This window comes from Ovis canadensis, chromosome 19 (assembly GCF_042477335.2).
Source record: "Ovis canadensis isolate MfBH-ARS-UI-01 breed Bighorn chromosome 19, ARS-UI_OviCan_v2, whole genome shotgun sequence".
Taxonomy (NCBI): Eukaryota; Metazoa; Chordata; class Mammalia; order Artiodactyla; family Bovidae; genus Ovis; species Ovis canadensis.
Genome location: NC_091263.1, coordinates 70,752,040 through 70,766,417, shown reverse-complemented (window position 1 = coordinate 70,766,417; position 14,378 = coordinate 70,752,040). Strand labels below are relative to the sequence as shown.

Genomic DNA, 14,378 nt, shown 5'->3' with positions numbered 1-14,378 from the left:
ATGGCTCCCGGGAGCGTCGCTTCCAGCGACACCTCTTCCTCTGCCTCCTCGGCCTCCTCAGCCTCCGCAGAGGGGTCGTCCAGGCCATCAGGGTCTGAAAAGCCAGGTGAGCTCATGGAGCGGCCCCCTCCGTCCTCCGAGAGAGAGCCTGTTCCCTGGGGGTCCTGAACACTTCCTTCCTGCCCTCTCCTCCCTTAGGCTGGCCCCAAACACCGCACACCCCCCACCCGCACAAGGGGCAGAAGAGCTGATGCCAGAGGTGGGGGGCGGGCAGGGAGGAGAGAGAGCAGGGGCCTCCGCAGCTGGAGCCCATTTGCTCGGGGCGAGGGGCTCTGCCCAGCTGGAGCTACTTGAAGGGCTCGAGCAATAGGCGGGCAAGCTCTGGAGGCGCGACTGGGCTTTGGCTGTAGGGCCGCGTCCCAGCTTTCAACCAGCAAACAGCGCCTCGGGATTCTCTGGGTATGGGGTCCACTGAGGCACACAGAGCTGCTTCGTCCCCTCCAGGAGCTCCCAGGCTGGGAGGCAAGCCGCCTCCTGATAGATGCCACCTCCTGCTAGATGCCCATTTGATAATGCTGGCATGTGCTTGAGTGGCGGGGAGCCAGAGGCTGTCGGAGCCCAGAGGAGTTGCCTGACCCATTCTAGGTGGTCATGGTAGGCTTCCCAGAGGAGGCGACTCCTGAAGGAGGGTGGGACAGGGGACGTGTTCAGAGTATTTGTGAAGACGTCTTTGGAGACAGAATGGGTCCAAGTGCCTGGGAAGCACAGGGCAGGGCAGCTCAGTGCTGTTTGGGCCTTAAAGGGTGAGTGACAGCGGCTTGGATGGTCACGGCTGACCAGGCCGAGGGGACATCCTGGCTGGGGCCAGGGCCTGGAGGGGAGCGTGCTGGTGGAGGGCTTGGTTTTGGGGAGGGAGTGCTGTGCGTCTTCCCTCCGGCTGGGGCAGAGTTGGGGGAACAGCAGGGATGGGGGCGGGGGCTGATCGGGCGAGCCTCCCAGGTCGAGGTCAGGTGTGAAGGCAATGGCCGCTGAGGGATACGATTCAAGATGTGTGTGAAGGTGAGAAAGTCTGCACCCGGGGGATGGCGGCTGAGAAGCTTGTGGGGAGCAGGAGTGACCTCAGGGTTTCGGTTCCCGGCCAGAGACAGGCCGGGCAGTGGCAGGGAGTGTGTCGAATCCTGGCCACCAGACCCCGAGGGACCAGTGGCCCGTGATGAGGCCCTAGCTTGCCGCCTGTGTAGAAGTGAGTTTCCACATGGAGACGGAAAGTAGTGAAGCAAGTCCAGTGTTTATTAGGAAAAAGAGTACATGTGGATGTAGACACACTGCATCCACGGGCTCAGAGAGGGTCGTGTGCTCGTGGTTTGAATCGCCTTTATGGGGCATTTCTCCTGGGTTTCCTCGGGCCAGGCACCTTGCTTTGCCTGCTTGTGCGTCTGTATCTGGTACGTCTCAGGCTCCTCCCACGTGTGCGTGCGCATCTCCGAGCCAAGATGGAGTCTAGCGCGGAGGACTATGGGTAGCTGACATTACTTGCTATGGGCTGACACCCACTCCCTTTTTGACCTCCAAGGAGCACTTCTATGCCTGTGTCGTCGGGGAGGCCTCCGTAACTTCGACAACAAGGAATATGTGATCTTTCATCTGGGCAGGATCCAGCCTCCTCCATCCCTGCTTTTATGGTGTTTCTGTCCACAGGGGAGAAACGATTCAAGCCTGGGGTCTCTCTGTTTCCTGCCTCGGGGAGAGGGGGTGCTCAGGACACGCCCTGGGCACGTGTTTGGGTGTCTGGGTAGGTATGACAGATGGGCACCACTGTGGGGGAGAGAAGACGAGGGACAGGTTTGTAAGGACCCTGAGCTCTTCTTTTGGACACGCCAGTATACAGCAGGCATCGAGTAACTGCAGAATGAGGAGCTGAACAATTTGGAGGGTGGGGGGAGGACGGGGACGCAGGAGTGGCTCCGTGGGACAGGGCGTGGTTTGGGGGGGGACAGGGCAGCAGTTAGAGCTGTCACCCTGGGCCAGGCCCTCTAGAAACCCTCTAACCCTGCAGCGGGAAGGGCTCAGACCACGCTGAGACCCCCTTCCTGCCTTGGGAGTCGAGGGCTGGGAAGGCTGAGACTCTGAGAATGAGACTAGCGGTCTCTGACCCTAAAATGAATGTTCTCAGACACTGGGCTCCTCCTGGCCGGGAAACAACAGAGGTTGAATTTAAGTCTCTTTACAAATGTTGCTGAAGTCTAGACTTTTTAGATGGTTTTTGTTTTTTCCACTTTAAAATGTTTTTTAAATATATATATATACACACACACATAAATATATATAAGCCACTTGATTCCTTTTCTTCAGTCTTTAGTTTTTGCAGATTGGTTGGAAGTCAGTGTTTCTAATCACCCTGTTTAAATCAGGTTTCATATTTAAACCACTTTTGTGTGCTTTATGGTGACTGACACGTCTCTCACCAGCTCCCTCCTCACCCCTGTATCCTCCTCTCCTTTGCAAATTTTAAAATGTAACAGCTTACTGAGACCCCCTCAGTAATTCACATGGCACACAGTTCACTCATTTACAGTGGACAGTGGCTTTTACACATTCACAGTTGTCTATTTGTTTCTATAGTCAATTTTCATCTCCTCTAAACGAAAATCTATACCTGTTAGTCACTCCTCATCACCACCCACCTCCCAGCCCCTGGCAACCGCTAATCTACTATCGAGTGCTGATTTGCCCATTCCTGGCATTTCACATGAACTAAATCATACAGTTGGGCTTCCCAGATAGGGCTACTGGTAGAGAACCCGCCTGCCATTATAGGAGACATAGGTTCAATCCCTGGGCCGAGAAGATCCCCTGGAGGAGGGCATGGCAACCCACTCCAGTATCCTTGCCTGGAGAATCCCCATGGACAGAGGAGCCTGGCGGGCTACAGTCCGTGGGGTCGCAGAGAGTCGAACATGAGGTGTGTAGCTTGTAGTCTATCCCTAGGGCTGTTGTGAGCCCCTGTGTGATTTTGGCTATAAACAAGGGCCCATTATGGCTCTGGGGAGACTTGGAAAGTCCAAAGCGAGGAATTACTTCTTTTTAAAAGGAACTTACAGATGTCCATAGCCTTTTCAGATCAGTTGGGGAAGGCTTCAACCCATCCTGTGAAAGTATCAGCCAACCCCAGACCATATTTATATCTTGATCTTGGGGGCATTTGGGTGAAATCTAACTGCCAGCCTTCCCCTGGATATGTCACTTGTCACTGAATTGGCCTGAGTAACAGAAGGGGGATTGGATGGGTCTGGGCATTGTTATGGGGCTTCCCTGGTGGCTCAGACGGTCAAGAATCTGTCTGTAATTTCAGGAAACCAGGTTTGACCCCTGGGTTGGGAAGATCCCTTTCAGGTTATTAGGGGCACATAAGTCACAGGCCAATGTTGCTTGCTTTTCTGTTCTTTTAAGCCCCTTCCCTGAAAAAGCCTTTTGCATCAAGTCCCATAGTGCGTCCCTCCCATAGTGGATGGCATCATGTCAACTCTTAGTTTCCACTGTGGGGCCTCCGGGACTAGAAGCTCACCCTACTCTTCATACTAACCTGTGCTTCCTCTCTCTTAGCCCCGTTTCTCAGCATTTTCTTGTTCCTGTGGGGAGTACTGGGGAAGACCAGGGAGTTCAGGGGGGCCAATCACTAGGACCATAACCTAGGCTCTTGCACACAAGTTGTGTGTTTTGCAATTCAGTCAGCTTGGGCTTCCCTGGTGGCACAGATGGTAAAGAATCCGCCTGCAATGCAGGAGACCTGGGTTCAATCCCTGAGTTGGGAAGATCCCCTGGAGAAGGAAATGGCAACCCACTCCAGTATTCTTGCCTGGAGAACCCCAAGGACAGAGGAGCCTGGCAGACTACAGTCCATGGGGTTGAGAAAGAGTCAGACAGGACTGAGCAACTAACACTTTCCCTTTTTTCCCCCACTGGTTCACAGAAGATCCCTCCCTCTGATGGGCACTACTGTGGATTACTGCTACTTGGGTCATGAGCTCCATTGCTTCTAAAAGAGCCAGGATAAAATCCTTACATTTGGGGGGGGGGGTGCGGGGGGCGGATTTGTCTCCCAGGGTGGGTCATATTCTGGGATTATGTCCCTGATGTAGCCGCCTGATCAGTTTGGTGGCCAGTAGGCCATCTGCATGTTCCCTAGCCTTTCTCAATATACACTCCTTTTCATCTGGGGTGCCACACTGGGCCAGAATAACCGTGATGGCCTGCCAGGTGAGAGAATGACAGCCTCCACTGGATAAATTCAAACCTGCAAACCTCTCCTCACAGATTCACCATGAAAAATGCCACGGGAGTCAGGACCTGAGGACCTAGAGATGGGAATGTTCCCAAAGAGGATTTTTGGACATAGAATAAGGTGAAAGTGCTTATTCCTTGAGCTGAGCTGAAAACAAGGTTTCGAAAGTAATGCAGATTAAAGACTCAGAAACTCACACGATCTGTTGTCAAGAGCAGGGTTCTAGGACAACTTTGTTCTCTTCGGGGAGAGAGAAGCCAGATCCAGTCTTGCATCAGCCTACTCTTAATAAAATTCATCTTCCTGATTCAATTTAACCCAAGCTAAGGAAGTCCTGAGCACAAAGTTCTTTTCCCAGTGTTCCTTGTCCTCAAACCTTCTGCAACTTTCTGGAGCCGTGCTATCCTGTCCCTTATTCTTTGCATTCAGAAATCACCAGCTGTAGGACAGAAGTCACCTTTGTTTTCCTTTTAAGAAGATATATTTCCATTCCTCATGCCTTGTTTTCTGCAAACACACGTCCTCCTTTCCTTAAGCCACCATGAACTGTCTTTTACATTAGCAGCCCCCGATTGGAACATCCCATAACCTCTAGAAACATGTGTCTTCCCAAAGCACAATTTCTGTCCTTAATGTGGTGCAAGATGTGTGTCCCATAAACCCAAATGTGTTTAGTTTCCCTCTCGCGAGATGACAGAAGCAGGTAAACGCAGACCTGTTTAGCAATGAGTGTCCCAATATTTCATGTTATTTGAACTGACCTGGGTACTGAGTGGATTCCTATCATTTAACTTAGTTTCTTTTCAAGGTGATGGAGGGCTCCCCTGGGGGCTCAGCGGTGAAGAATCCACCTGCCAATGCAGGAGACCAGGGTTCGATCCCTGGGTGGGAAGATCCCCCTGGAGAAGAAAATGGTAACCCAGTCCAGTATTCTTGCCTGGGAAATCCCATGGACAGAGGCGCCTGGGAGGATACAGTCCATGGGGTCACAGAGAGGCGGACATGACTGAGCGACTCAACAACATTCTAGATGGACATTTCCAAAGCACAATGATTCCTATAGCGTGTACCAAAAAGCTCTTTTCGCAGTTATATTTGCATAAAAGCCTAATCGTATCAGGTTATTCTCTTTGATGACGGATTTTATAACAGAAACAGTGTGTACTTACTGACTTTCAGTAACCCTGGGTTCAGTAAAAGTGTCATGGTGATAACTCTAAAGACAGATCTGTATTAATTAAACCCACAAGCCTAAGCCAGATGAGTTAATTTCTACAGAACCAGGGATCTCATAGTTTTCCCGCTGGAATTCAGAAAGGTCTCTTTTCTTCCTCAGTTTGGGATGGATCAGGTAATTCTTGGAGCCCAGGGAGAAGAGTTACATTGCAAAGGCAGAGGAGAGAGGCGCAAGCCCCTCTCTTTCTCTTTTTTGTTCTTTAAAATCCCCCCAAAATAACCCAAGGCTGGAGTCTCAGGCAGTGTGGGCTGTGTTTGTATTTCCAGGCTTAAATTCTCCACCGTGTCTTGGCAGAGACTTGCAGGAGCTGCCAGACCAATAAAACTACACACAACAAAGACATCAGTGACAAAAGCTTATAAAGACACAGATAAGACTTCAGGCTGAACGGGATGGGAGTGTGATGGGTGAGGATCAAGGGAGAGCTAAACGGAGGAGAGACGGGAAAAACCGAGAAAGGAAGGGACAGAGAAGTTGCCATCTCAACCCGCCCCCTGCGAGGTGTCAGTTCAGACACCACCCTGTGCGCCTCCAGAAAGGGCCAGTGAAGGAGGGGCCACCCTGTGGCCCCTCTGTCCACTGCCCACGGAAGCCAGCCGGGGGTCCATCGTCTTTGGGACTCTCAAGTGTGTGTGCTCAAGTGTGTGGAAATCTGCTGCTTGGCCCTGTTCCCAAGGGGACGTCTCTTGGCGGCAGGGAAACAAAGGTGAAGATACTGGGGGTGATTGGACTTCGAGCCCGGGGCTGAGGTTTGAATGTCTGTCACTCATGAGATAAGCCTCCCATCTGGAGAGCCCTTGGCCGGAGTGTTGTAGCTGCCTGATGTGCACTCTCTCGGAAGGATAAGACGAGGAGAGGACAGAGATTTCAGGAGATGGAAAAGGACATGGGAGGGGAAAGCTTCGCCCAGATGAGGGTCCCGAGACCCCCCCGCCCCCGCCGGAAGGCAGACTTACCACCTGCGGTGATGCTGAAACGAGATTCAGGCGGGCGCGGGTCAGCCACCGGAAGGCTTCATTCCGGGGTCTCAGACGTGCCCAGATCCTCTCCTGGGAAGTGGGCAACTGTCCCCTACATGGTGTCATCCGACAGTATGCTACCGACCATGGTTCTTGGCCTCCTTAAACAATAGAAATCGATCAGAAATTCAGGCAACGATTTATTGCAGTTCCTGCTGCAGAAGGAGGGATGAAAACAAGTAACAGGTTCCCTTGTTCGTTCACTGAGGTGGGGGCGAATTGGCTCCTCGTGTGGGGCGAAGGTAGGGTTGTGTTCAGGGGTCAGGCCAAAGAGTGGCCTAGGTGGTCTGTCCGTCCCTTTAGAGGTGTGTGGCTGGGTACGTGCAGCACCCTGCTTTTGCTCCCAGCTTATCAGAAGTAGCAGTCGAGTTTGGGGGTTTTTTGTATCTTTTTGTCTATAATTTGCCTGCACTGCTTCTGTGGTGGCTGAGACAGTAAAGAATCAGCCTTCAATGCAGGAGACCCTAGTTCAATCCCTGAGTCGGGAAGATCCCCTGGAGAAGGAAATGGTAACTGACTCCAGTATTCTTGTCAGGGAAATCCCACGGACAGGGGAGCCTGGCGGGCCACAGTCCATGGGTTGCAGAGAGTCGGACGCAACTGAGCGACCGGGCACACACCCCCTTGCATGTAGCTGTTTGCAGACCCTGCTAGTTTCTCTGTGTCCTGTTGCTGGAGAAGATGTTTGTCCGGGTGCCAGCCCTGCAACAGGCAGCCCCAGGTCACAGCCAGTCTCAGAGCCGCCACCCCAGGCCAGGCCCCTCCAGAAAGCCTCTCGCTCTGCAGCTGGGAGGGCTCGGACCTCCTTAGGGCCCCCTCCCCGCTGTTGGAGATGGGGGATGGGACGCAGTCGAGGCCCTGAGGTCCTGGCTGACCTGAGACTCCACTGATTTGCAGGCTCTGGTCCCAAAATGAGTATTCTCAGACACTGGGTTCTTCCTAGCCAGGAGGCAATAGAGGGTAAATTTGACAAAGTCTCTACAATTTTTGCTGATGTCTAGGGTTTTCAGGTGGGATTTTTTCTGACTTTATTTTGTAACAATTCATATTTCGGTATAGTTGATCTATAATGTATTAATTTCAGGTGTACGGTATACATACATCTATTCTTTAGATTCTTTTCCCGTATAGGTGACTTCACAGTATTGAATAGACTCCCCTGTGCTATAGAGCAGGTCCTGATGAGTCATCTGTTTTATATATAATAGTGTGTGTATGTCAGTCCCAATTTCTCGGTTGACCGCTTTCCCCTTTCTCCCCTGGTAACCATAAGTTTGCTTTCCACATCTGGGACTCTCTTTCTGTTTCATAAGTAAGTTCATTTCTCCCATTTTTTATATTCCACATAAAACCAATATCATAAAGTATTTGTCTTTCTCTGACTTACTGCGCTCAGTACGATAAATCTCTAAGTCCATCCACGTTGCTGCACGACATTATTTTGTTCTTTTTCAGGGCTGAGTAATAGTCCGTTGTCTATATAAACCACATCTTTACCCGCTTCTCTGTTGATGAATATTTTGATTGCTTTCAGGTCTTGGCTATTGTAAATAGTACTGCAGTGAATAATGGGGTGCCTGTATCTTTCTGAATTATGATTTTCTCTGAGTACATGCCCAGGAGTGGGATCGCTGGATGGTCCAGTAATTCTGTATTTAGTTGTTTAGGGAACCTTCATACTGTTCTCTCCCACAGTTTCTGAACCAATCTACATCCGCACCAACAGTGTAGGAGGGTCTCCTTTACTCCACACCCTTGCCAGCGTTTATTTTTTGTAGACTTTTTGATGATGGCCATCCTGACCGGTGTGAGGTGATTCCTCGTTATAGTTCTGACTTGCCTTTCTCTAATAATGAGTGATGCTCAGCATTTTTTCACGTGCTTTTTGGGCCATCTGTGTGTCTTCTTTGAAGAAATGTCTATTTAGATCATCTGCCCATTTTTTGATTGAGTTGTTTTTAATATTGAGCTGCATGAGCTGTTTGTATATTTTGGAGATGAATCCCTTGTCAGTTGCTTTGGTTGTAAATATTTTCTCACAGTTTGTGGCTTGCCTTTTCGTATAGCAGGTTTTTTTTTTTTTTTTGCTATATAAAACTTTGAAGTTTAATTAGATGCCATTAGTTTATTTTTTAAAACTTTCCGTTGGAGTATAGTTGGTTTACATTGTTCTGTTAGTTTCAGGTGTACAGCAAACTGAGTTATACATGAACATACGTCGTCATTGTTGAGCTGCTAAGTTGTGTCTGACTCTTTGTGACTCCATGAATGGTAGCCCACCAGGGTGCTCTGCCCTTTAAATTTCCCAGGCAAGAATACTGGAGTGGGTGTCCATTTCCTTCTCCAGGGGACCTCCCCAGACTAGGGATTGAACCTGCGTCTCCTACTTGGCGGGTGGATCCTTCACCAGTAAGGGACCTGGGAAGCCCACGTATGCGCATATCCACTCATTTTTAGGTTCTTTTCCTGCACAGGCCCTTGCAGAGTACTGACTGGAGCGCCCTGTGCTGTGTAGCAGGCTGTCATTAGTTATCTGTTGCATGAACCGTAGTGTGTAACTCTCAGTCCCAGCCGTCCAGTTTATGCCCGCCCAGCTTATCCTGTGGTCACTGTTGTTTGTCTTCCGCACCTGTGCCTCTGCTTCTGTTTTGTAAATAAGTTCATTTGTGCTCTTTCTTTAGGTTCCACACAGAAGCAACAGCATATATTTGTCTTTTTGTGCCTGACGTACTTCCTTCAGTGACAACCTCTGTGTCCATCCATGTTGCGTCAAATGGCCTTGCTTTCTCCCTTTTATGTGACTGAGTAATATTCCGTTGTATAGACGTACCACATCTTTTTCATCCATCCCTCTGTCGATGGGCATTTAGGTTGCTTGTGTGTCCTGGCTATGGCAACTCGTGCTGCAGTGAAACGTTGGATTATGGTGGCTTTGTAGTAGTCTGAAGTCTGGGAGCTTAATTTCTCCAGCTCTGTTTCTCTTTCTCGAGATTGCTCTGGCCGTTTGGAGTCTTTTGTGTTTTCATACGAGTTGGAAAATTTTTTGTTCTGATTCTGTGAAAAGTGCCATTGATAATTTGCTAGGGATTGCACTGAACCTGTAGATTGCTTTGGATGGTATAGTCATTTTCACAGTGTTGATTCTTTCAGCCTAGGCACGTGGTGTGTCCCTCCATTTGTTTGTGTCGCCTTTGATTTCTTTCACTAGTATTTTATAGTTTTCTGAGTGGAGTTCTTTTACATCCTTGGGTAATACGTAGGTATTTTATTCTCTGTTGCAGTGGTAAATAGAATTGTCTCCTTACTTTCTCTTTCTGGTCTTTCATTGTTAGTATAGAAGAATTCAGGATACATGTATGTTTTTTCGTTGCCACATGCAGACTTTCTGTAGTTGTAGGGAGCGGGGGCACTCTCTCCAGTTGTGGCCTGTGGGCTTCTCATTCCACTGTCTTCTCGTTGTGGGCACTCAGGCTTCAGTACTCCTGGCATGCGGGCTTAGTTGCCCGGTGGCATATGGAGTCTTCCCAGACCAGGGAACAAGCCTGTGTCCCCGGCATGGGCAGGTGGGTTCTCAACCGCTGGGCCACTGGGGAGGTCCTGCAAGAGATTTCTGCGTATTCGTCTTGTACTCTGCAACAGTGCTGACTTCCTTGATGAGCTCTCTTATGTGGCATCTTGAGAATTCTCCATGTAATAATATCATGTCTGCAAACAGTGACAGCGTTACTTTTCCAATTTGGATTCCTTTTATCTCTTTTTCTTCTCTGATTGCCATGGCGAGGACTTTCAAAGCACTGTTGCATAATAGCGGTGATAGAGAACTTTCCTTGTCTTGTTCCTGATTTTAGAGGAAATGCTCTCAGGTTTTCACCACTGAGAATGAGGTTTGCTGTGGGTTTGTCATATGTGGCCTTTATTATGTTGAGGTAGGCTCCCTCTATGCCCACTTTCTAAAGAGTTTTTATCATAAATGGGTATTTTGAATTTTGCCAAGCATTTTTTTGCATCTATTGAGATGATCATATGGTTTTTATTCTTCAGGTTGTTAATGTGATATATCACACTGGTTGATTTGTGGAATACCGATGAATTCTTGCATCGTTGGGATAAATCCCTCTTGATTCTGGTGTATGATCCTTTAATGTGTTGTTGGATTCAGTTTGCTAGTGTTTGTTGAGGATTTTTGTATCTATGTTCATCAAAGACACTGACCTGTAATTTTCTTTTTTTGTGGTATTTGCCTGGTTTTGGAATCAGAGTGATGGTGGCTTCATAGAATGTGTTAGTGGGTGCTTCTTCCTCTGCAATTTTTTTGAAAGAGTTTCAGAAGGATAGGTGTTAACTTCTCTAAGTGTTTGATAGAGTTTGCCTGTGAAGCCATCTGGTCCTTGACTTTTGATGATTGGAAGATTTTTAGTTACAGTTTTAATTTCACTACCCGTCATTGGTCTGTTTATATCTTCTATTTCTTCCTGGTTCAGTCTTGGAAGGTTGTACCTTTCTAAGGATTTGTGCATTTCTTCCAGGGTGTCCGATGTACTGGCATATAGTTACTTGTGAAAGTGAAAGTCGCTCAGTCGTGTCCAGCTCCTTGCGACCACATGGACTATACAGTCCATGGAATTCTCCAGGCCAGAATATGGGCGTGAGTAGCTGTCCCTTCTCCAGTGGATCTTCCCAACCCAGGGATCGAACCAGGGTCTCCTGCATTGCAGGTAGGTTCTTTACCAGCTGAGCCACCAGGGAAGCCCTTAGTTACTTGTAGTAATCTCTTCTGAGCCTTTGTATTTCTACGGTGTCAGTTGTATTTCTCACTTTTCATTTCTAATGTTGTTCATTTGAACACTTTTCCTTTTTTTCCTGATGAGTCTAGCTAAAGGTTTACCAATTTATCTTTTCAAAGAGCCAGCTTTTAGTTTTGCTGATTTTTAAAATTGGTTTTCTTTGTTTCTATTTCATTTACTGCCACTCTGATTTTTATGATGTCTCTCCTTCTACTAACTTTGGGTATTTATTTGTTCTTTCTCTGCTTGCCTTAGGTGTCAGGTTAGGTTCTTTGAGATGTCTCTTGTTTGCCGAGATAAGATTCTAATGCTATAAATTCTCTCAGAGCTGCTTTTGCATTGGGAGAGTTGTGTTTTCATTGTGATTGGTCTCCCGGTATTTTTTTTTATTTCCTCCTTTGATTTCTTCAGTGATCGATTGGTTATTTGGTAACATGTTGTTTCACCTTCCTGTGTTTGTGTTTTTACAGTTTTTTTTTCCCCTGTGATATATTTCTAATCTCATAAAGTTATGGTCAGAAAAGATACTTGATATGATTTCAATTTTTAAAAATGTACCAAGGCTTGATTTGTGACCCAAGATGTGATCTGTCCTGGAAGACGTTCCATGTGGATGTGAGGAGCAAGTGTACTCTGCTGTTTTTGGATGGAATGCCCTAAAAATGCGAATTGAAGCTGCCTGCTTTGTTGTGTCATTTCAGGCTTCTGTTTGCTTATTTTCTGCCCAAATGTTCTCTCCGTTGGTGACAGTGGGGTGTTAAAGTCCCCCACTGTTAGTGCATTATTGTTGATTTCCCCTTTTATGGGCGTTACCATTTGCCTTGTGTGTTGAGGTACTTCTGTGTTGGGTACGTACATGTTTACGATTGTTCTATCTTCTTGGATGAATCCCTCGATCATTATGTAGTGTCCTTCCTTGTCTCTTGTGACAGTCTTTAAGATCTGTTTTCTCTGATGTGAGTATTGCTACCCCAGCTTTCTTTTTAAATTGGGGTATAGTTGTTTAGCAGTGTCGCTAGGTTCTGCGGGACAACGGAACGACCAGGTATGTGCGCACACATCGCCTCCCTCTGCCCCTCCTCCCGTCTGGGTGACTGCAGAGCCCTGAGCTGAGCAGCCTGCGCTCAGGTTCCTCCTAGGCGTCTGTTTTACACGCAGCAGTGTGTGTGTGTCAACCCCAGCCTCCCAGTTCACCCCGCTTCCCTCCCCACCCCCGTGAACACGTGTCCATTCTCTGCATCTATGTCTGCTGCTGCCCATCAGATACGTTCATCTAGACCACTTTCTAGATTCCACGTAGATACATTAATATACAACGCTTGATTTTCTCTAACTTACTTCACTCTGTCTAATGGTCTCTGGTTCCATCCACAAATAACCCAGTTTTGTTCCTGTTTATGGCTGAGTAATATTCCAATGTGTGTGTGTATGTGTGTATATACATACACACCCACCCAAATCTTCATCCATTCATCTGATGATGGACATTTAGGTTCTTTTCATGTCCAGAGAAGGCAATGGCACCCCACTCCAGTACTCTTGCCTGGAAAATCCCATGGATGGAGGAGCCTGGTAGGCTGCAGTCCATGGGGTCACTAAGAGTCGGACACGACTGAGCGAATTCACTCTCACTTTTCACTTCCATGCATTGGAGAAGGAAATGGCAACCCACTCCAGTGTTCTTGCCTGGAGAATCCCAGGGACAGGGGAGCCTCGTGGGCTGCCATCTGTGGGGTCGCACAGAGTCGGACATGACTGAAGCGACTCAGCAGCAGCAGCATGTCCTGGCTATTGTAAATAATGCTTCAGTGAACACTGGGGTACATGTGTCTTCGTGAATTATGTTTTTTCCACCGTATATGCCAAGTAGTGAGATTGCTGGGCCACGTAGTAGTTCCATCTTCAGTTTTTAAGGAACCTCCTTACTGTTCTTCATAGTGGCTGTATCAGTTTACGTTCCCACCAACAGTGCAGGAGGGTTCTCTTTTCTCCACACCCCCACCAGCATTCATCATTGTTCGTAGATTTTATGATGATGGCCATTCTGACTGGTGGGAGGTGACATCTCATTGTAGTTTGGGTCTGCATTTCTTTAATGATTAATGATGTTGAACATCTTTTTATGCATGTGTTGGCTATCTTGTGTCTTCATTGGGAAATGTCTGTTTAGGTCTTCCATCCATTTTTTGCTGGGGTGGTTTGATTTTTTGATACTGAGCTGCATGAACTGTTGGTGTATTTTGGAGACTAATCCTCTGTCACTTAGTTTGTTTGTAAATATTTTCTCCCATTCTGGGGATTGTCTTTTCAAGTTGTTTATGGTTTCCTTTGCTGTGCAAAAGTTTTTCAGTATCATTAAGTCCCATTTGTTGATTTCTATTTTCTAGGATGTGGGTCAAAAAAGATCTTGCCATGATTTATGTCAGAGAGTGTTCTGCCTGTTTTCCTCTAAGAGTTTTATAGTTTCTGGCCTTACATTTAGGACTTTAATCCATTTTGAGTTTATTTCTGTGTGTGGCATTAGGAAGTGTTCTAATTTCATTCTTTTTCATGTAGCTATCCAGTTTCCTCAGCACCGCTTATTAAAGAGACTGTCTTTTCTCCATTGTATATTCTTGCTTCTTTTGTCATAGATTAGGTGACCATAGGTGGATGGGGTTATTTCTGGATTTTGTATTTTGTTCAGTTGATCTATGTTTCTGTTTTTGTGCCATACCATACTGTCTTGATTACTGTAGCCCGGTAGTACAGTCTAAAATCAGGGAGCTTGATTCCTCCAGCTCCGTTTGTTTTTTTTTTTTAATACAAATTATATAAATTTTTTGTTCTAATTCTGGTACCCAAAGTCTTGGAGCTTCAGCTTCAGCATCAGTCCTTCCAATGAATATTCAGGGTTGATTTCCTCAAGGAATGACTGATTTGATCTTGCAGTCCAAGGGACTCTCAAGAGTCTTCTCCAACACCACGATTCGAAAGCACCCATTCTTCGGCGCTCAGCATTCTTTATGGTCCAGCTCTCACATCTGTTCATACATGACTACTGGAAAAACCATAGC

General features: G+C 47.5%; 1 protein-coding gene across 1 annotated transcript in view; it reads left to right on the top strand.

The window, feature by feature from the left end:
- Nucleotides 1–14,378, top strand: part of H1-8 (H1.8 linker histone) — a 30,693-nt gene continuing 16,315 nt past the window's right edge. The window contains exon 1 of the mRNA XM_069560970.1: nucleotides 1–106. Within this exon, the coding sequence (XP_069417071.1) occupies nucleotides 1–106 (106 nt within the window). The remainder of the gene's footprint in view (nucleotides 107–14,378) is intronic.